At 39.2% G+C, this 22,949-nt stretch overlaps 1 protein-coding gene across 5 annotated transcripts in view; it reads right to left on the reverse strand.

Annotated features, from left to right (window-relative positions):
- SUSD1 (sushi domain containing 1) overlaps positions 1-22,949 on the reverse strand; it is a 46,362-nt gene that overhangs the window by 15,455 nt on the left and 7,958 nt on the right. For all 5 annotated transcript variants that reach the window (XM_007427219.3, XM_025166050.2, XM_088129794.1 and 2 more), the window contains exons 3-10: positions 22,450-22,596; positions 21,337-21,516; positions 15,260-15,439; positions 11,492-11,671; positions 6,017-6,108; positions 4,923-5,106; positions 1,710-1,807; positions 527-713 (exon numbers count right to left, since the gene is read on the reverse strand). In XM_007427219.3, coding sequence (XP_007427281.1) covers positions 527-713; positions 1,710-1,807; positions 4,923-5,106; positions 6,017-6,108; positions 11,492-11,671; positions 15,260-15,439; positions 21,337-21,516; positions 22,450-22,596 — 1,248 coding nt within the window. The remainder of the gene's footprint in view (positions 1-526; positions 714-1,709; positions 1,808-4,922; positions 5,107-6,016; positions 6,109-11,491; positions 11,672-15,259; positions 15,440-21,336; positions 21,517-22,449; positions 22,597-22,949) is intronic.

Consider the following 22,949-nt stretch of genomic DNA (forward strand, 5'->3'; position numbering starts at 1 on the left):
GGTCGGGAAAAGCTGCTGTACAGTTAAAAATAGTAGTGTAGTGATTTTTTTTTAAGTTTAAGGATTTTGATATAGTAAGCTTTTAAAGAAAACAATAGCTCTCAAGATGTTGAAAAACATTTATCTGCTGAAGACAAAGAGCTTCACCTAGTGGATGATTGCAGATTGGGAGAATAACAAAAAGATGTGCCAAGGCTGCTTTCTGTGTGGCAGGCGTGCTCATTAATAAGGGATGAAGAGCCACTGGAGGAAGGAGGGTTCAACAGTTATTTCCACTTTTATTAACTTTTAAAGATCTTCTACCTTGCTTCCTATATACAGTCATGACTTGTAGGGGGAACAAGTCATGTTTTAGGTCATATTTATGCAGAAATATTGATAATTCGACTGCATATAAAGTTATTTCATCAGACAAGGGAGTAGGGCTCTGAAGAATGTGAAGTATCTATAGTTATTGTACATTCTCATACTGAAGGAATAACCTTGGGTAAGAAAAACAAGAAAAAAATGTAAATCAAGGCATTACCTGCTAATGGGATGCTCAAATGGATGAGGATGCTATGATTTATGTCAGCAGTGGAAATGTTTACTGTGTAATTGCTGCCTGAAGATAAATTGAGGCACAATTCTGGATTCCAAGAATCTGTGGTGAAGTTAAAAATCATCTCATGACTGAATTCCTTCTGATACCAGCGTAGACCCTCTAGGTGAATCTGTAACAAGAAATGCATAATTAAACATATCTGACACTTGAATTATGCTGTGAATTAAACATATCTGACATTAATGGACAGTCTAAATGTAAGTGTACCAAAAAAATGTATAATTTGAGAGAAAAAAAATGATATACAATGCATGGTATATGTCTCCAAGAAGCTTTTCCTAAGCTGGTGGCTTTCTGATATGCTGGGACTACAATTCCCAGCCAACATGGATCATTCCAAAACATCTGGAAGGTACGGGATTGGGGAAGGCTGGGCTAAATGTACACAGTGGCAGAAAAGGAAATGCCGAACTAGATGATAAATAATCCATGCCCTGAGCCTTATTTCAAAACTCTTTGCAGTGATTTGTTCAGACTTCTGGCAAGAGTTAAGCCGACTTTGAGCGGGCCACCGGGCAGAGAGGAAAAGGGAAGAAAAGAGAGATCAACTCCACAATCCATGGTATGCACACATAAGCAAGCTAAATGCTGCATCTGCAAATCATTCACCAGATCAAGGAAATACATGAGCCCAGCCCACCCCCACCTCCCATTCTTCTACATGAGGAGGCAGATTTCCTTGTCCTTTAGGTTTATAAAGGCTAGCTGGTGCTACTGGGAACTGTAGTTCTGCAGCATCTGAAGGGCCCCTTACAGGCCTATTCAAATCTTGACATAGTCTACCACAACCTATAAAAAGAAAAGGGAATGCCTTCTTCAGAACAGGCATAAGAATACTTGTAATTCTATACTACCTGACAAAAACTGTTAAGTGAGAACGACATGACATTCTTTTCTTACATAAACTAGTCCCACTTTGACTTCTGAATAGGTATCTAAAGGGTTATCAAAATCAGCAAAGCCTATGAATCTGAAGAGATAATGGATCTGCCTACGTATTTCAGACAACAACAATGCAATGTTTGCAGCACCATCAAAAAGAAGTGTGAAAAAAGTGTTTCTCAAAGCCTTTCCATTACTTTCCATTCAATTGTGCCTAACTTACTAGGTACGTTTCCTCAGACTGTGTTCTTGCTGGGACTCTCTGCCATTTAATACAGGTGTCATTAAATATGGAGATGTTGTTGAATACAACTGTCTTTTCTGGAAAGAAAAAGGGGAAGGGGAAGACACTGGACTAAATGCTCACAAATCTTATTTTTATTGGAATTATTTATTAATAAAAATATTGAATTAATATATAAAAGCAGAGGCCTAGGGCCAAAAAAACTGATTGGTTAGAGCAATTCATCACATGAAACTACAGTCTACTCTTCTCCTTAATTCTCATAGATCTTTTCAGATCTAAATGTTGCAGTGCCAGAGAAGACCTTACTGATACAGTGGGGCAAAAAAGTATTTAGTCACCCACCAATTGTGCAAGTTCTCCCACTTAAAAAGATGAGAGAGGCCTGTAATTTCCATCATAGGTATACCTCAACTATGAGAGACAAAATGAGAAAAAAAATCCAGAAAATCACACTGTCTGATTTTTAAAGAATTTATTTGCAAATCATGGTGGAAAATAAGTATTTGGTCACCTACAAACAACCAAAATGTCTGGCTCTCACAGACCTATAACTACTTCTTTAAGAGGCTCCTCTCTCCTCCACTTGTTACCTGTAGTAATGGCACCTGTTTGACCTTGTTATCAGTATAAAAGACACCTGTCCACAACCTCAAACAGTCACACTCCAAACTCCACTATGGCCAAGACCAAAGAGCTGTCGAAGGACACCAGAAACAAAATTGTAGACCTGCACCAGGCTGGGAAGACTGAATCTGCAATAGGCAAGCAGCTTGGTGTGAAGAAATCAACTGTAGGAGCAATCATTAGAAAATGGAAGACATACAAGACCACTGATAATCTCCCTCGATCTGAGGCTCCATGCAAGATCTCACCCCATGGGGTCAAAATGATCACAAGAACGGTGAGCAAAAATCCCAGAACCACATGGGGGGACCTAGTGAATGCCCTGCAGAGAGCTGGGACCAAAGTAACAAAGGCTACCATCAGTAACACACTACGCCGCCAGGGACTCAAATCCTGCAGTGCCAGACGTGTCCCCCTGCTTAAGCCAGTACATGTCCGGGCCCGTCTGAAGTTTGCTAGAGAGCATTTGGATGATCCAGAAGAGGATTGGGAGAATATCATATGGTCAGGTGAAACCAAAGTAGAATGTTTTGGTCTCAACTCAACTCGTTGTGTTTGGAGGAGAGAGAATGCTGAGTTGCATCCAAAGAACACCATACCTACTGTGAAGCATGGGGGTGGAAACATCATGCTTTGGGGCTGTTTTTCTGCAAAGGGACCAGGACGACTGATCCGTGTAAAGGAAAGAATGAATGGGGCCATGTATTGTGAGATTTTGAGTGAACACCTCCTTCCATCAGCAAGGGCACTGAAGATGAAACGTGGCTGGGTCTTTCAGCATGACAATGATCCCAAACACACCGCCCGGGCAACGAAGGAGTGGCTTCGTAAGAAGCATTTCAAGGTCCTGGAGTGGCCTAGCCAGTCTCCAGATCTCAACCCCATGGAAAACCTTTGGAGGGAGTTGAAAGTCCGTGTTGCCCAGCGACAGCCCAAAAACATCACTGCTCTAGAGGAGATCTGCATGGAAGAATGGGCCAAAGTACCAGCAACAGTGTGTGAAAACCTTGTGAAGACTTACAGAAAACGTTTGACCTCTGTCATTGCCAACAAAGGATATATAACAAAGTATTGAGATGAACTTTTGATATTGACCAAATACTTATTTTCCACCATGATTTGCGAATAAATTCTTTAAAAATCAGACAATGTGATTTTCTGGATTTTTTCCCCCATTTTGTCTCTCATAGTTGAGGTATACCTATGACGAAAATTACAGGCCTCTCTCATCTTTTTAAGTGGGAGAACTTGCACAATTGGTGGCTGACTAAATACTTTTTTGCCCCACTGTATATAATTTCCAAGATTCTAGCCAAGCCATTCCCTATTAACTCCTTGTCTTGCCTGATGACTTCTGAATCAAAAGAAACTGCCCTTCCTGTCCCTAAACACCACATACACTTATCCTCCAGTCCTACTTGCTCTTTTATTCTACACCTTTCTCAATCTTTCTATGACTTTGTATGCTCTTTTATTTCTTCAGCAGTCTATTTTATAAGCCTAAGTATACTTTGGTCCAGTATTTGAAATGCTCTTCTCCCCCTCTGAATCATACAGAATATTCTGTTTCCTAATTGTAAGTATTACCTATTTTATTTAATAACTTCTATTACACTGACCTCTTCTTGTTCAGCTTCATTATTGTTGTGCACAGTGCTTTATCTTCCCAATCTCTCAAGATTTCTTCTCAATTCACAGCCATTCCAAGTGACATTTTAATCCTAGTTCCATTGGTAATTTTCACATTGGTAACTGACCACAAATTTTAGTTCTTACATCAAATTAAATCAACCACTGAGTGACAATTCACCATTCAATAGAAGAAAATATATGTAGCTCAGGGTTGAACTGTGGAGTCCTTGGTGCTCTCTGAGCCTGGTTGTTTGCTTCCAGATGTTTCATTACCCTACCAGGTAACATCACCAGTGCTACTGAGTGTGGGGTTTGCTCCCTGTTTAGGTATGCGTGCAGAGAGAATAGTTGTTCCTTAGTGGAGATTTGCCTACAGGCAAATGTTTCCCATTTGCATGCTTTCTGCAAGCAAACAACCAGGCTCAGAGAGCACCAAGGACTCTACAGTTCAACCCTGAGCTACACATATTTTCTTCTATTAGAACCACATATGGGCGTCAAACGCTTCAGAAAGCATGCAAATGAAGTAGCAATAAAGAAACCATCAGACATGCTGAACCTCCACTCATTATTTAGAAACACATTCTTTGTTGCTGTAGGTATGTAAGAAAATCAAATCTGGGATCACCTTTATACATACAAGTTTAAGAGCATGGGTTCTGCTACGTCCCAGGTTGGTTCTATACCGGTTTGCTTCTAAACCAGTTTGTGTCACTGTATGTATATTTCAGAATCATGTTTCCATATAATACAAACAAAATATCTCCCTGGAAGAAGTATCAACATCTGTGCAATCTGCTAAAAAAAACTGAATTTCTCTTTCTTTCATCATCAAAAGGTCTGGAAGAGTAGTCTGTGTTCCACAATAACATTTTTAAGGCAAATTATCTATTTATTATTGACGTTAATATTTTCTAGAAGTACAGAACCTACCAATCACTGGATGGTATATTCTGAGCCGTAAAAGCAAATTGATGGAGTCTGCAATAATTTTCACAGTGTAATTTGTGTGTTGATGTAATTGCAAACACACATTTACTGCCATCTCAGTGGCAGGAGGTTTGATCAACATATCTGTCATTTCCTTTGATTCATTCCCTAGCATCCACACAGTAACCTGTAAGCAAGATAAAAGAGAAATAAATTCTAAAAAGCAAGAGTCCAAGGTCTATCTCTAGAATATAAATTGTTTTAAATTTTAATTCCAACTCTCCAGAGAATTCTAGAGATTATAGTTCTGCAAGACTAGCATTACTATACAGGTTCCCAAATCTTTGAAGGGAAAAGTTATGGCAATTGGTTAAATTACAATGACACCGAGTTGGACTCAACTTCTGGTACATACATGGATGAAAGCTCACCATCTCTTTCTGCAATCTGCTTAATCCCATCCATCTGCTATCTTCCCTTTTCTCAAATTCCCTCAGCCTTGTCCAGCATAGTCACTATTTTCTCATCTAACATCACCTTGCATCATACGCCCAAAAATCCACTATGGATTTACTTCATACTTCCCCTTTTAATCCTATAAACAAGGGTAACTCTGTCAGCTCATACGCCTGCTGACGCTGCTCTTAGAGCTACCCTCATGTCAGTGAACCCTCTTACCATGTCAAAGTGGTAATCCTCTGGGAGGGCATGGCAATTAAACTGGCAAAACATTAAAGGGTTTTATAGTGAGATATATTCTTATACCTCTGAAGACAGCAAGAAACTAGACCAAGATAATAAATCTGCATTAAAAATGGTTTTGTTTTACCAAAACCTTCTGGGTAATAAAGAAGCAGTTCTACACAAGTACAATTGTTTCCAGAAATTTTACCATGAATCCAGAACAATTCTGTCCATTGTCCAGCAAGAGGAAATTATAGCCATCCAAATAACTTTATTTCAAAAATCACTTGCCTTTATTACCAGCATTTTAATAATGCTTATACACTCATACCTACAGTAGACAGTCTGCCTGTACTAGGTAACAAAGATGATTTTATCTTTCAAAGACAGAAGACATCAAATGTCTCACGAACTTGATAGGTTTCATTTACTCCAGCACTTCCGTAATGTCTCTTCCATGACACACAAGGGTCTTTCCATGTAACATTAACAAAGTCTTGCACTTCTACAAAAGAAGACAAAAAAAATCAATCACATACACATTATCCAGCAAAACTTTTAAGAAAAAGGCATTTATCAAGCTAATTTATTTTTATCATGTACTGCTAATCAGTTGTAAATTAAAATGGTAAGAGTGTAAGAAGAGCTCTCAAAGCCTTATCTAGTCCAGTATTGTTATTATTGTTATTGTTGTTAATTAGGCTTTTCCATGACCATCAACCAGATGCCTATCAAAAGCTCAAAAGTTAAATATGAGCATAACCCCACTTTTCCACTTGTGTTCCCTATACTAGTATTAAGAGCCATGCTGAACTCAATAAGATATTAATATAAAGTCATAATGACTAACAATGTAGCTGGAAGCGGAGTAGAAAATAAAGGTCTAAATCAGAAGGCAGAATTATAAATTAACTGATTGGTATTAGGTTTCCTCAGGCACAGCTGAAAATCCAGACACTGACCCCTTATTCTGGAACTGATTTACTCAGCAGAAGACTCCCAGACACAGCTCAGCTAAATCAGCTGCTTTGTTGCTGACTTGAATGAAGCCATATATAAGAGAACTGCCTTCTGCAGTTTACAACAATCAAAGCCACTCAGGACCAATCAGCTTGAATTCTTCCCAGTTAACAGGGCTCAGATGTGCCTCAGTCACTTCAATCTGCCCAGCTCAAGTCCAACTTTGCTCAAAGTTGAGCAACTTTGTCTAACAGATGTCATGAATATTCTTCCCAGTGGCCTTGTAGGAGTTCTCCCAGCTCCTCTTTACCCAGGAGGGACCTGATTACCTGAAAAAGGGCTGCCGGGCAGTTATCTGCAGATGTAGTATGTTGACAGAGTAGTTCTCATGACCTGGGAACCAATGGCTCTTTTCAACTTGATTCCTAGTATCACTTCCTCCCTATTTTCTCCTTCCCCTTTTCCTCTTGAATATGGAAGCGTCAGAGGATTCTCCCCTTTCTTCTCTTGCTGTAGACAGCCATACAGTAGGTCATTGTGCCTCATTTTTTAATTCCATCTCTTTGTTGATGTGCTGCCCCAAGTTAGCCATGAACACACACCAAGGAGTTTAGTTGCAAGACTTTGGGCTTGTGCATTTACAAGCAAAGACAAGCGGGGGGTGTGCAAGTCCCAATCCCTAGAGAACTTGCCTGCAAAGGATTCTAAATGGCCGGAGTCCAAGTGGGGGAAGCAAAAGCACAGTCCGGTCATGGTCCACGAGTCCAAATGCAGGATGCTGGGCAGGCTAGGTTTCAAGAATTTTCACAGGCAACGGGTTCAGGAGACAGTGTTCTGGTAAGCAGAATGGTTGTTTCCAACGGAGGATTTCTGGTGATATAGTTCTTATATAGTACTTGCTGCAGGTGCAGGCAATCAAGGGCCTTTGAACTGCTTGATGTTCTGCACACCATGCTGTAGGGCTGTGGGAAGGCCCTGAATCCTATCTATCACCTGATTCTGCCAGCTGCCCTGCATGGTTCCTGGCTCCATTAGGTTCAGGTGCCTGATTGCTCAGCTTTTCTGGGGCCTCTAGAGGAGTGCCCTCCAGCAATTCCTGGCATTTGGCCAGCATGTCCAAAGCAGCTTCTTCCAGTTACAACTCTTCTGAATCCAGGCTGGCCATTATATTTGGCTGGAGCTGACAAGTTGTTTCCCCATCCTCTCTATCCCTCCCTTTTCTTGCCTGAGAACAATGGAGAATTTCCATTTCTTTTTCAGCCAAAGCCAATGAGATCTCCCTCATTTCAGCACTCTCTATCCCTCCCTCCTTCCAATATTAGACAGGTGGAGGGCATCCATTCTGCTTCTTTGTCAAGAACTCCTCCTCTTTCAGAACTCCCCCATATGTTCAGGTGTGGCTGTCTCCATCTCTCTTTCATCAGTTGTAGAAATGCCTGCTTGTCTCTCCTTATACAAGTCCTACTCCCCTCAGCCTAACTCTGCAGTTAATCTGGCAACTTTAGTTTGTAAGGATATTGCAAATAGAATTGGTGAAGATGTAATGTGTGTAACTGCACTGTTGACTGCCACAAAAATTGAGCAACCAGATAAATTAGTCTGTCCCTCCTGTGCCAAGAGCCCAAAATAAGAATATAAGAACATAAACATTATCCTGCTGGATTGGACCCCTGGCCCATCTAGTCCAGCAGCCTGTTCTCACAGTGGCCAACCAACTGCATGAGGAAGCCCACTAGTCTCCCAGCAGATGGCCTTCAGAGGCAGTTGCACTGCCATCAAGGCTAATAGCAATTGATCCCCACTTCTCCACTTCAAATTCATCCTACACACATCAAGAAGAGAGAGTGGGGCAGAGGTTATGCAAGGACAAAGAGGGGTGCTCTGAGATCAGGAGGGAATGGTGGACAACTGGATGCATTTTTAATATGCCTGGAAGCTGCAGGCAAAAGATGACAGGACTGACCTCTATAATTACAATGAATGGTCCGAGGGGAGGGGAGGGGAGAAATCTGGTAAAAAACCAATCATGGTCTCCAACAGTGGAGAAGAGGGCTTTGTGGGGATGATGGTCAACAGATCACTTGTAGGAGATCTAGGTATGATGCAGTTGATCCTTGAGATACTGTACGGCTTGAAATTCTGGGAAAAAATGCCTCCAAAATAAAGGGCCAGGAAGCATTCAGTAAAATGGTAATATCTGACGAGGCATGAACTATTATTATAAGTGAACTCAGCTATAGGTAAATGATCAAGCCAACTCTCTTGCTGGTAGTTTACATAATCATCAAGATGGTATTTGTTATTTCTGTTTTTCCATCTGACTGTCAATGATGGCAGAGAACAAGTGGAATTTTACATCCAATAACAAATAGAACTTTCTGAAAATGTACCATGAATTGTGGACCCCTTTTAGAAGTGAGATAATGAGGCAAACCATGGTTCTGGAAACTGTGACAGAAAATGAAATGAGCCATCTTTAAAAAGAGAGAGAGAGAGAGTGAAATGACCTCCCTATTTTCTCCTTCCCCTTGTCCTCTTAAGTTTGGAAGTGTCAAATGACTAGCATCTAGGCCCCTGTCATGTAGTAGGTCAGTTACAAAGCCCAAGGAACATATCCCTGGATTTCTATGAAGAAGGGAGGAAATAGGAGGGGATGCAATAGCCCAAATAATTTGAGGTCTAACATAGCAACATGTTGCAAGAACACAAGTTCACCAAAAGTCAGAGATGAGTAGTTTTAAAAATTCCAAAATGCCCAACTAGCTGACTGTCACAGCACAGCTGTAATTTGTCTGCCCTCAAGCTAGGAGGGAAGTATTATGTCATTGTAGAGCAGTTCTACCCATTTGCTAGAAAGGAAATGGGAGGAAAGGAGAGTCTTCCCGAATGTCATCGATCTGATACCACACTTATGGGTCCTGCTCTTGTTGAGTACACACTGAGTCCATTAAGGAGGTCTCCCTTCTGGCCCCAAGAGTTGCACAGGGTTGGCCAGGTGCTGGAAGAGGGAGGCAAAGTTTTCTAAGAGCTGAATTTCTTATACTTTTAAAATGTATTAATTATTCATAACAAATGAACCTATTCCAATTTTATTTTTTTCTTTCTCCAAAAGCTGATACTTTACCAAAAGTAGAGAGAAAAATGTTTTGTCATGTTAATTTTTAAGCCAGGTTCACATCTCAGTTTGAGAATGTACTATATACTATATTTTTATATTAAAATAAAAACTAAATATTTTACACCCCATCTAATTTTAAATGCCACAGATGTGATGACAGGAAAACTGTATCCACAGCCAAACAGGGAAGCATAAACACATAGCATTTTCCTTCTCCCCTTTACCACTCACATAAGAAATAAGCCTTAGATGCTGCAAGAGTTTGGAAACCACTTCAGATTATTTCCCACACCTAGGAATATAAAGTTCAAGTGTACTTTACTACGGATCAAAAACCAGATTAAACAAAAATTCAGTAAAGATGAATTTATAACACCGATTAGTAGTATTTCAATGCAACATGTATTAAATACATAATTTAAAAACACATTCTGCTCGAGTTTATAAATAAAGAATTTATTCTTACCTTCCAAATCACTAATCCAATTCATGTTACCAAATTCAACAATTTCTTTTGGATCAAAAAGAAGCTCCAATAATCTCAGGTATATGACAAAATGGAAGCTTCACTTTTTCCCACCCACAATGAACTTGAACCAAAAGGTTTGCTCTGTGCATTATTGAAAATGAAGCTCTTGCAGGACACGGGAGCTCCAGAAGACTAATATTTTCTTAACTTCACATTATGTCTCTGTGCCAAGTTTAGTTTCAATCTGCATTACTAGATTTGCCATATCCATGCTGTTAATAAAAAAGCCACTGGATGCCAGTACTGTTCTATTAAAATGCAAGTCCTCAAAACTGAACCATAAAAACTTCACAACCCTTCTTTTCAAACCAGTCCTAAAAACGGAGTAAGGATGACTGGTTGAGACAAAATCAAAAATTTGGGATGGCAAATGGGTCATAGATAATAGACTTCATTTTGCTGTAGTTTGACTTAGTTGTCCAATCTGTATCACACTGTAATCAATCTCAGCAGTAAAAACTAGGAACTAAGGGACAACCCTGTCCTTAGGATATCATTATTTAAAAGTTTACACCCAATGCTATAATTAACTGCTAGCTATATAGGGTTTTTTTTTAAAAAAAAGTTAATTATAGCCTAATCTGATAGCCATTCTTGTCAAAGATTATGGTATATATCATTCAATATATAGCATCAGACTATGGGGAGGACTGTTCTAAATATTCACCTCTAGTTCTATTGTGTTTGTCAAGAATCTTTTTTATTGATAGAATTGTCTGGATTAGCTACCATTTCATTATGCATGTCAATTTGAGATTGTATAGGCCTCCCTTTCCTAAACAGCCCATCAACTCACCACCCTGAGAATATTCGAAAGAAAAGATAAAGATGTCCTCAAGTCAAACTCAATGCTTGATGACTATATGGACTCATCCATGCATTTTTCTTGGCAAAATCCAAGATTTCTTTTCTATTTCATAGTCTGGCCTCCCAAACCCTGGAATTCCCTGGTGATTTTCCATCAAAGTACTAACCAGGCCTGATCCCAGCTTAGCTTCTGAATCTAGAAAAGATCAGCCAAGTGCTCACTCTCTCTCACAAACAGAAGTGGGAGACCTCTTAGAAAATTTGAAATTGTAGCTCAGTTATTTGGGGAAGCACTGCATCTGGGGAATTCAAACAGATCTCTTCAGCTCAGGAATCAGATCAGGAAATATTTATAATATTGCTCTCAATCTGTTTTCAGTGATATTCCCACTATAACATTATAAATGCAACAATAAAATAAATATTAACACAACTTCTACAACAATCACACTGAGGATTCCATTAAGCACTTACTTTTACATCTTAAATCCAACATTTCCCAAGATCCGTTTCTGGTGCAAACAGAATGACTTTTTGTGCCTGTGGAATAGAAACCTTTCATGCAGTTGTATTTTACGGTGCTTCCTAGTTGAGAAGTCCCATTCCATATCATGTTTGAGAAAGACAGTACAGGAGGCTGGCCACAGGTTATTTCTAAATGGGATGAGAAGGAATTTTGATTAAGAAATACACCTGGCAATACTACACAATGAGGGTTTATCCCTTTATTTTAAATGAATTCTTTAAAAATACAATTTTTAGACTGTGTTCTATTGTCCTGAAATCCCAGTAATTGTGGTAGGCAGGGTGAAGTGGGGAGACTGCTAATGTAAAACTCCCTTTTATTTCCTAATTGGAGGATGCTAGGCAGCTTTGGCTAAGAATAAACTTCCCACTTTGGGATTGTTTTTTAAGGATAAAGTGGGATCAAAACAAATTTAAGTAAAATGAGTAATATCACTCAAAGGTTCACAATTGTCTGGAATTTTACAACCCGGATCTGGTGGCTCTAATATTAGCCTCATTTAGACATTCATTATCTGGAGCCTTCAGGAACTCCAAATAAACTCTCCCCAACCAGTGTTATTTCAGTGACATACGTACATTTAGCATAAATGTCTGCAGCACTGAAGCCACATTGGCTTTCACGTGAAGGGATGAAGAACACAATGTATGAACAGTTGTATACAGTGGGGCAAAAAAGTATTTAGTCAGCCACCAATTGTGCAAGTTCTCCCACTTAAAAAGATGAGAGAGGCCTGTAATTTTCGTCATAGGTATACCTCAACTATGAGAGACAAAATGGGGGAAAAAATCCAGAAAATCACATTGTCTGATTTTTAAAGAATTTATTTGCAAATCATGGTGGAAAATAAGTATTTGGTCAGTATCAAAAGTTCATCTCAATACTTTGTTATATATCCTTTGTTGGCAATGACAGAGGTCAAACGTTTTCTGTAAGTCTTCACAAGGTTTTCACACACTGTTGCTGGTACTTTGGCCCATTCTTCCATGCAGATCTCCTCTAGAGCAGTGATGTTTTTGGGCTGTCGCTGGGCAACACGGACTTTCAACTCCCTCCAAAGGTTTTCCATGGGGTTGAGATCTGGAGACTGGCTAGGCCACTCCAGGACCTTGAAATGCTTCTTACGAAGCCACTCCTTCATTGCCCAGGCGGTGTGTTTGGGATCATTGTCATGCTGAAAGACCCAGCCACGTTTCATCTTCAATGCCCTTGCTGATGGAAGGAGGTGTTCACTCAAAATCTCACGATACATGGCCCCATTCATTCTTTCCTTTACACGGATCAGTCGTCCTGGTCCCTTTGCAGAAAAACAGCCCCAAAGCATGATGTTCCCACCCCCATGCTTCACAGTAGATATGGTGTTCTTTGGATGCAACTCAGCATTCTCTCTCCTCCAAACACAACGAGTTGAGTTGAGACCAAAACATTCTACTTTGGTTTCATCTGACCATATGACATTCTCCCAATCCTCTTCTGGATCATCCAAATGCTCTCTAGCAAACTTCAGACGGGCCTGGACATGTACTGGCTTAAGCAGGGGGACACATCTGGCACTGCAGGATTTGAGTCCCTGGTGGCATAGTGTGTTACTGATGGTAGCCTTTGTTACTTTGGTCCCAGCTCTCTGCAGGTCATTCACTAGGTCCTCCCGTGTGGTTCTGGGATTTTTGCTCACCGTTCTTGTGATCATTTTGACCCCACAGGGTAAGATCTTGTGTGGAGCCCCAGATCAAGGGAGATTATCAGTGGTCTTGTATGTCTTCCATTTTCTAATTATTGCTCTCACAGTTGATTTCTTCACACCAAGCTGCTTGCCTATTGCAGATTCAGTCTTCCCAGCCTGGTGCAGGTCTACAATTTTGTTTCTGGTGTCCTTCGACAGCTCTTTGGTCTTGGCCATAGTGGAGTTTGGAGTGTGACTGTTTGAGGTTGTGGACAGGTGTCTTTTATACTGATAACAAGGTCAAACAGGTGCCATTACTACAGGTAATGAGTGGAGGACAGAGGAGCCTCTTAAAGAAGTAGTTACAGGTCTGTGAGAGCCAGACATCTTGGTTGTTTGTAGGTGACCAAATACTTATTTTCCACCATGATTTGCAAATAAATAAATGATTTTCTGGATTTTTTCCCCCATTTTGTCTCTCATAGTTGAGGTATACCTATGATGAAAATTACAGGCCTCTCTCATCTTTTTAAGTGGGAGAACTTGCACAACTGGTGGCTGGCTAAATACTTTTTTGCCCCACTGTATGTGAAGGTTTCCATGCTGCAAACACATATATTCAATGTGTAGATGGCTGCAACAGCCTGTATCATTAAAGTAATACTGGCAGGAGAACATGGCTGTCTGGATAAGGAACATCTGAATGGGACTCTGCCCACAATCAAAAATAAATGGAAACTAAGAATCAGCCATTAGAATGGATGGGACAAGTCATCTACCCAAAATGTACTTTTCATATAACCATTCTGATTCTAAACTAGTACTGGTCGCTGTTATCAGGAATTAACAACTTGACAATTGTCATGAGACTTTTTCTCCAGAAAGAGAATTTTATTTATGATGCTGGAAGCAAACTTCTGGTACCATGACAATGGACAGGATGTGGGCAAGGTCACATCAGTATCTAGCTGGGGAATGAATTTTCTATTTTTTCCTACTGAGGGGGAGGGTGTTTTTATATGTTCAAAGTATTAACTCTATTTTAGGATATATGCTACAGTATTTCAACATTCCTGCCTCAAAATGACAGGAAATTATGTCACCAATTTTAGGCAGCTGTGGTAAGAAGGGACTCCAGAGGTTAAAGAAAAGGTTCAGGGATAAGATCTATCTATATACTACTAAAACCCTCATGTCTGGGCAACTGAGCAAAACAGTATGTCATAGGGCAACCATTTTTGAAGCAAGGTACCTCAAACGGGCTAACTTACAGAATGCATCCAAAATCCAGGACCCATTACTCCTGTGGGATTGAAATTTGGGAAAGTTGTGGCTGCTTCAGCACTGCTGTGCTGCTGTGGTCAGCCCAGGTCCCACCTTCCTCTGTCCCCTGCGCCCAACAGGCTGGTAGCAAGGCCTGACAGGCAAGTGGTGATTGGCTGCTTTGGAAATGAGGCAGAAATCTGAAATCTCTTAATGGCAATTGGCATGGAGGGAAGGATGAGGGAGTGACTTGGATGCCTGCTGGTGAGGTAGGGCTGGCTGGAGGATGCTGGTGGTCAACGGGGTGAGCTCTCTTCCTCCCTCAAGAGAGGGAGCCCTTGTGGACATGCCAGAATGGGGAGCGGGGGTGCAGTTTTCCTCATGGTCTGCCAGCTCCCTTTCTTCCACCTTCCTCCAGCAAAGTGGGAGGCAGTTTCACTGGTCAGCTGAGGAGGTGGCAGCTTCACAGGGGCTCTCCTGAAGGTTGTGAGAGGCCAAACGGTGCAAGCCTATGCTATATGTGGAGAGGGAGGGAGGGAAGGAAGATTTCAGACGCCCTCTGCCAGCTTCCCACAAGCAAAGTCAATGGGGAAGCCAGCAGCAAGTTGCAAGTCGCTCACACTCGCACTGCTTTTTTGCCCTTGGTCATTCTGTTTAGGTAAGGAAATATCTCTGAAATGATGACCCACAGGTCACAGGTTATCTAGTATGGTCCTGGACTTGGAGCTGATATTTGATTTTATTCACTCATAAGGAGTATTTGAATGAAAGTTATAGACAGTATATTTACCCTTGCATTCAAAAGTAATGTTTTCCCATTTGCGAGATATTTTACATTGTGAAAAATTAGGTTCTCCAAAAGACTGAAATCCATCTTTGCATTTATAGTATATTGTGCTCCCTAAAGTTGTGCTGTTATCCCAGATAATGTCTGTATTTGGTATCCATGGTGGTTTTCCACAGTCTATTTCTAAAGGAACAGGAAACAAACAAACAAAAAAGATGAGTGTTGAAAGTTGAACATACATTAAATAGTTTAATAAGTAGCTACATGTTACATTGATTTACATCATTAATGACACATAAATAGACCTCTGCTGGTGCAGTGGGACTTCTTTTTTCCACCTCTTGCTTCCCAAAACTGCTCAGGAAGATCTGGGTTATAGAGAATGCTAAAGGGAGGTATTTCACCAGCATTATCCATGCTACCGATAAACAAATACCAATGGATATAAATGTTTGTTTACTCATTGTGTTCATTTAAGAAAAGGCAGTAGCTGCTTTCCAACTGATATAATTTCCAATATATCATTTTCAATTTTCAAAAAAAAAAGATGATTCCAATTGATATAATTTCCAATATATCATTTATCAGAACCCTCAACTGTGACTTTGGGCCACTGTTGTATCACTTTTTTTTTTTAATACATACATTCTCTTTTTAAAAATTCTTTTTAACAGAGATAGTAAAGAGAAGTGCACACACAGAAGTTACTTTTATTTCTAGCTTCTGAGTTCAGTGGAATAAGCTCTTCTCCATGCTGGACATCTTTGCCTGTTCAGCCAGCAGGAGACGTCTCAAAGGACAAGATGTGAGACTGAGACTGTCATGCAGTCAATGGGAACCACTGACCTGTTTGAATTCCAGAACTTAGAAATTCAAACCCAGATAGAACTTAAAAGAACGTATGGAAGAAAACATTTAAAAATTGGAATTGGAGATCTTAAAAAATTGAATTGGGAAAGAGAGAAGAAATGAAGCCGGAATTTAAAAGACTGAAGACAGAATAAACAGCATGTTTATCAGTTAGAAAGGGAGAGGCTGAACTGCTGAATGTCTTCTACTACAACCAATCCAACACTCCCAGAGCTCCTGTAGAAAGGTAGAGGTTTCCAGAATATAGGGAGAGTGAGAGTTCCTGGACAATTTGTAAAGGACTTGTCACAACTACAAAGGTGGAGGAGCAGGACAGATGGTCCAGATGCCTTGCGTTACAGCAGTATAACTTTAAGTATATTTAAGGGAAGACAAACAGAGTGTTAATGTATTGTCCAGAGGCCTTTTGAAGAAGCCAGTTGTCCATAAAAACTGCGAGGTAAAGTAGATCCAGTAATGGAGGGACAGTATCTACCACACATGTATATATGTTCCTCTATTGGCATATTCTCTGAATAATGTATTCAGTGTCAAGTCTAAGCATGATTGTCTACTTCACAGGTACTCCTAAAAGACATACAGCAGTCTCAAGCTGTCAGAAAGAAATACTCTTTGTGCAGTATTCTAATTGAAATTTCTTTAAGTATAATCACATCTGCATTGTTAATCTTCAGTCTGGTAGTAAAATAATGCTGCAAAACCTGATCTCTGGTCTTCTTTCTGACAAACGGCACAAGAATATCCCTTGGTCCATTTCTTAATTTTGCAAATTGCATATTAATTCAATAAACATTATCAATTCCTGCCTCCATATCATCTTCATCCAATTCCAGAAAGTTTGTTAGATTGTTCACAACCTTTTCTCTAGTGTCTTCTTCAGGATCTTCTGGAACTGCTCTAAGTCTTAAGCAGAATTATTTTTCTCTCAATTCCAGTAACACCAGATTGTCTAAGTCCCTTTCCATCTCTGTTTATTATTTCTGTTTTACTCCTAAAAATTCCACTTTGTCATTAATTTAACTTCTCCTGTAAGATGCCCTATAGATTCTTCAAATTTTTTTGTAACTTCTTCTTTCATCTCTTCTTTCATCTTTGCAAACCTTTTTTCCATTCTCTCTTCAAATGCAATCAGCTCACTTTTAACAGATTTGACAGATCCCGATGCTTTCCCTTCTCTTCAAACAATTTTTGTAATATTTCTGGAGTGATTCCTTTTTCTGTCAGTTGCTCTAACGAACCTCTTCTTCCTTTACGCTGCTTTGCAGCTTTTCTGGTAGTCACCATTTTTTTTTTTTATTAATAATCCAAAAGTAGAAGTAAATCAATTACAAAGCTAAAGGTAAAAAGCAGGCTTCTCTTTTTTTCCCCCTCATTCACTTTCTTTATACCATTAAGGGTTTAGTCCATTCTGTCTTTCTGTAGTTTTAATGACACAGTCCACCTCCTTGTTGTTACATTTATCTCCTGGTCCTGTAAATCGCACCAATTATCTTTTCCCTTTGATGTCAGACAGTCAATATTCCCAGGAAAGTCTGATCTGTTTATTTAATTAATTCCATAGAATGCCAAAAGCACTTTTGCCAAAATCTTTATCTTTCAAATTAATATTCTCCCTTTTATCCGTTTATAACCTTCTTAGTTAACATCTTGATTAAGTTCTTTGCTGTTGTTTTAAAGTCTTTTAAAAGTATTATTTTCCTCTGTATTTTACTTTCTGTAATTTGGAAGGAAAGCTGACTCACCAAGAAGTTTTCTTTATCCCGCTGTTTTAAAAGATCTCTTTTCAACTGTAGATTATATCACAAAGTGATTAAGAAAGTGAGGATTGGTCGAACTTAGTGTCCTTTAAAAGACTGTGTATTGCATGCGTGAGTGAGATGTTTCTCCCATGGCCCCCAGCTGCTCTACTCACAAGAAAACTGCAAGACTTCCATCCTGCAGTCTCCTCCCAAGGAGCAGCTGTCCGGGGTGCAGGTGGACAATTTCTCATTCTCTTCTTTATCTGTAAAAACTTTTGTTGGCCAGAAATCATTGCTGGCCGATGTTCACTTTGCTGCGCTTCTCTGCTACTTCAGAGACATCTAGTCTGCCACAGAATCTCACCTGGAAGCTTCACTGATCATTTTAAAACTTGAGGCAGAAGCAGAGCAGAGCATGGAGTAAGAAGTTGGATACCAGGACTAGGAAAAAGACAGAACTGCACAGTTTTTCTGAGATTTTGACTGAAGTACATGGAAACAAGCAGAATTTTGCTTCAGATAAACAAGTCTAGGCAGAAAATTGCATTAAAATGTTATCACTTTGTGTGTTGCTCATTGGCCCTTATTGTCTCTTCTGCTTATTTCTTATAGAAATAGGGAATTTTAAGTAAATTCAGCTTTTGTTTTTATTCCTACCTCAGGCTGTGAACAAGATGATTGTTTTATCCATTATCATTTTGTGAGCTGAAATATAATCTAGAAGTTGTGTCTCTTCTAACCCTCTCGTTATACCATCTTGTCTGCCTGGAATATGACATGTATTTTTGTAATCTGCTTTTAAATTAAGAGCTGTATGAACAGCATCCTATCCGTTTTCTTTAATAAGCTCTGATTTTATTTATCCCTTGTGAGCTTAGTCACTCTCCAAAATGGGCAGGGTTGGGGTTGGGGGAGAAGGAAGGGCTGAAGCCTCTAGTTACACGCAAAAAGGATAGGAGGTTACACTGCAGGAATTCTTTCATTTTTTCCATTTTTACCTTTTAGTTACCAAAAAAGGCAGCACCGAAAATGAGAGCTCTCTCACACAACAGGTTTAGAGGGAGGGTGCCAGGATAGGCACACCGTAGAATAGAAGTAGTGGCAGTGTGAACTACCTAGTAACCAAGGGCTGCAAGCAGGACTAGGATGTGAAGACCCAGAAGATTTCTGAAAAAGGAGATTTGACTCCAAGAGCTCAGTTGTGCTGTTATACCCATTACTTCAATAAAAATAGTATAAAGGGTTTCAGAAAGCTACATGAAATATTTTGGAAGTAGCTTAGCACTAGCAATATTCAGATATCATGATATGAAATACCCATAGGCTCTTGCATGTTCTATTACTCTTCTCTCTTCTAATATAGCTATAATTAGGAATTTGGAAAATTCACTTCTGCTTTGCTTAACCACAGCTTGTATAAGAATTGGTTCTCAGACTGATAGGCATTCAAGTGACTATTAAGTAAACAGCCAGCTGCAGAGTTCCCTGTTATCGAGAAAGAGAGCCACCACGCCTTCAGTTCACAATAAGGTCGTGAGAAAGAAATGCAAAACGTCTTTGCCCTAATGTACACTGAAAGAAACTGGTTCCACACTGAAAATTAGTTCACTTGCTGGAATTCTTATATCCCTATTCCTTTCGTCTGAATAAGTCTTGCTAAAGAGAACTCTATAAGAATTACGTTTGGAAAAGAATCACTTTCAGTTCAAGCAGCTGCTCAACAGCCTGACAATTTGTCATATTGACTGGATCAATAAGCCGTTAACTATTGTTAAAAGTTAATATTGTGAACTATTATCTATCAAAACAAAGGTAGCATCTAAATTTTAACTGAACTGCACATAAAACATGGAATAAAACAACTATTTTGCCTAAAGCAACAAATCAGATCAAAAGACATGTTCATATGACAATAAAGTTTTTTGCCATTACTTCTTACATTTCAAGTTCCTGTTTTGCTAACATCCTGTAATAAAGTTCGTACGGAGTATGTATTTGGGAAAGGAACTAATCCTCGGTAAACCGAAAAACACTTAACAAAACAAAAATCGAGGTTGCCATTTTGCAGAGATTAGGAGTTGACAACATCCTGGGTCTTTCAGTAAAAACAAGTTTCAAAAAGGCCACAGTATAGTTGTGTAACAACAATATCCCTGTAGAAGGTATGCTGTAGGCATATTTACTTATTTTTTTCATCTGCATTCCATTTTTCAAAAAAATCAAAACAGCCATTTTAATATCCCTTCAGGGTGAGCAAAGACCTTTTTTCCCCTTAAGCTTTCTAGATACAGTTTTAATCCTATTAACTATTTTATGCAGCTTTTGTGCTTTATAGGCTTAGCTATTTTTCATATACATTAAATTTTTTTACTTAGTGAAAACCACCATGAGAATATAATTGAAGTGCAATATAAAAACAGTATATAAACAAACAAGCCTGGATCAGTAAGTCAGCGCAAAAGAGTAAACTGTAAGGCATTTATGAAAATTAATTTAAAAATAACACAGTAAAAGTTGTTTTTAAAAATAAATACAATAGATAGAACTGATGCTATCATTAGGCAGAGTGAGGTGATCGCCTCAAGGGTCCAATGCTGGGAGAAGAAGGAAAAGGAGCGATCACATAAAATACTTTCTCTGCCCTGCAGAGCCAGCACAGTGACCCTATTTCAACCCTGCCAATGGGGTAGGTTCCTGTCCTATGTGGGAAGGTGAAAGTCTGTACCGCAGCTTGTGCTACTGTTCCATCGCGGAGAGATGCTGTTTAACGGCCAGCACTCATCTAAAAGTCAACTACCAAATCATTCTGCTTCTCTAACAAGAACGCTTTGAGAAATCATCTCTCCTTCCCATTGTATTTTTAGGCTAGCCTAGGCAGCAGACAACTGAACAACAGCAACACGCTGAGATTAGTGCAATATCTTAAAACGTCCACTGAAAAAGTGCTGTCTTTCTGGTGTGAATGCATGTTTTGTTTATAATGTCTACTCCTACTATAGATTAATAGGAAGAATTGAGAATTGAGAGCCGGTTTGGTGTAGTGGTTAAGGTGCTGGCTTAGAAAGCAGGAGACTGCGAGTTCTAGTCCCGCCTGAGGGCTGAAAGCCGGCTGGGTGACTGTGGGCCAGTCTCTCTCTCTCAGCCTAACCCACCTCACAGGGTTGTTGTTATGGATAAAACAGGAGGAGGAAGAAGTACAAAGTTTGTTTGCTGCCTTGAGTTATTTATAAAAAAGGTGGGATAAAAATCTAATAATAATAGGTAAACTTTTTTTAAAAATCTAGGGGACTTGGGGAGCATGGTATGATTTTCCTGGGCAGGCACAATACAGAGGATCTTGGAATTGCATGAATTTGGCTTTGATTTCTATGAAATTTAAGGAAGCCATTTTTTTTTCAAATATGCTGACAAATGACCACTCTCACTGGAATAACTACATTTATCAGTAGAGTTCTCAAATGTTTTCTTTACCTTTGCATACCACATCTGCACCTTCCCATTGTCCTCTGGTATTGCAAACTGCAGTTGAGTTTCCACTTTCAAGGACGTAATTAGGCTGACAAGTATAAAGAACTTGGTTTCCATAAGTGGTTTTATCTGCAGGAACTGAAAGAGTGTTTGGGATAGAAGGTGGAGGTCCACAATCCACAACTGCAGCAAAGTGAAAGGGAAGAAAAAGTTCAAGACGCTTCTCCCCCAAATCCTTTGATTTCCCCAGATCTATGACCTGGAGAGGGAAGTGTTCCTTGAGAGGAAATATAAAGCCCCAAGTCTCATTTTCCTCAGAATCAAATCCTTGGAATGCCCCCAAGTGTACTAAACCAGAAGAACCAGAGAATCCCACCTGCTTAAGGAGAAAAGCAACTTTGAAGGGAATGGCTTTCCCTCCCATTTTTCTACTTATTACCCATATGAACAGTTATCTCCCCAACAGGGTTCAAATCTGTGGCAGACTGGGAGTTATTTTGAGAAACGTGGCCATGTGTTTAAATTACTGTTTTCTTGGTAATACAGTATAAGAAAAGTTAAATTAAAAATTAAATTGATTTTTTTAAGAAACAGCATTTTCTGCTGTTTTAAATCAATATACTCTAACCTGATATGTTCAAGTAACTGATAATTAGTAAATATAAGAAATATGATGTTAATACCACATGTGGTATACAAACCTTAAGAACAGAAAGAAGATGAACTGATAATGGGAAAAGAGATGAACATACTTGGACTGGTTTATTCTGACAAATCCAAAGAATAAACAAGTAATATACTAATTTTAGCAGACCTAAGTATTGTGTCATAAGGATGATCCATACGATAACAATACTATACAATACCAATCTATTTTACTGGTACCATTAAATATTGCAGATGTAAATTTAACTTGCACTGCATTCACTGTATAATCAATTAATTATATGAGATTTTAAGAGAATGAGACACAAATGCATCATGCTCAGAAAGTTTAAAGTATACACAATGAAGTGAAAACAGTCCACAGCTGAAAACTAAAACTGACTGTAACAAGTTCTCTTTAAATGAAATTAAAACAGAAAAACATTAATGATTTATTGTTGGGGTACTTACCTATACATTTTGTGCCATCATTAGGAATAAATATTTTGTGTTTATTGGAAGCCTGGAAGCCTACATGGCAAACACAGTAATAGCCTCCTTGTGTGTTATGGCATGAAGCATGCTCTCCGCAAATGCCAGAAAGACATTCGTTTTTATCTGATAATGCATTTAAAATACATGACAGAGATTAATCAAATTAACAAAGAATACAAATAATATTATGTTCTACCACCATAATAAAGGATGAAAATATCCTGAGTGTCTGTCAGTATACTGCATATACACCTCAGTTGGAGGGAAGCAGGTAACAGCATTTTGTTATAATTAACATGAATTAACAAATAAAAAAAATATGTATATTGTGAAACTGCAAAACTAACTGAAAAAGGGTTTTTTTAATAGATCTGAATAAAGGTAGTCTGATTTTCTGAAGTGGAATTGACGAACACGTTCAGGGAAGTGAAAGTTTAAGCTTAATTATGAACGAAAGGGCTAACAAGTATGTTAGA

The sequence above is a fragment of the Python bivittatus genome, unplaced genomic scaffold, assembly GCF_059951505.1.
Source record: "Python bivittatus isolate LINGU-HERP-01145 unplaced genomic scaffold, Pbiv_v1 ctg000850_np1212, whole genome shotgun sequence".
In the NCBI taxonomy this organism is placed as follows: Eukaryota; Metazoa; Chordata; class Lepidosauria; order Squamata; family Pythonidae; genus Python; species Python bivittatus.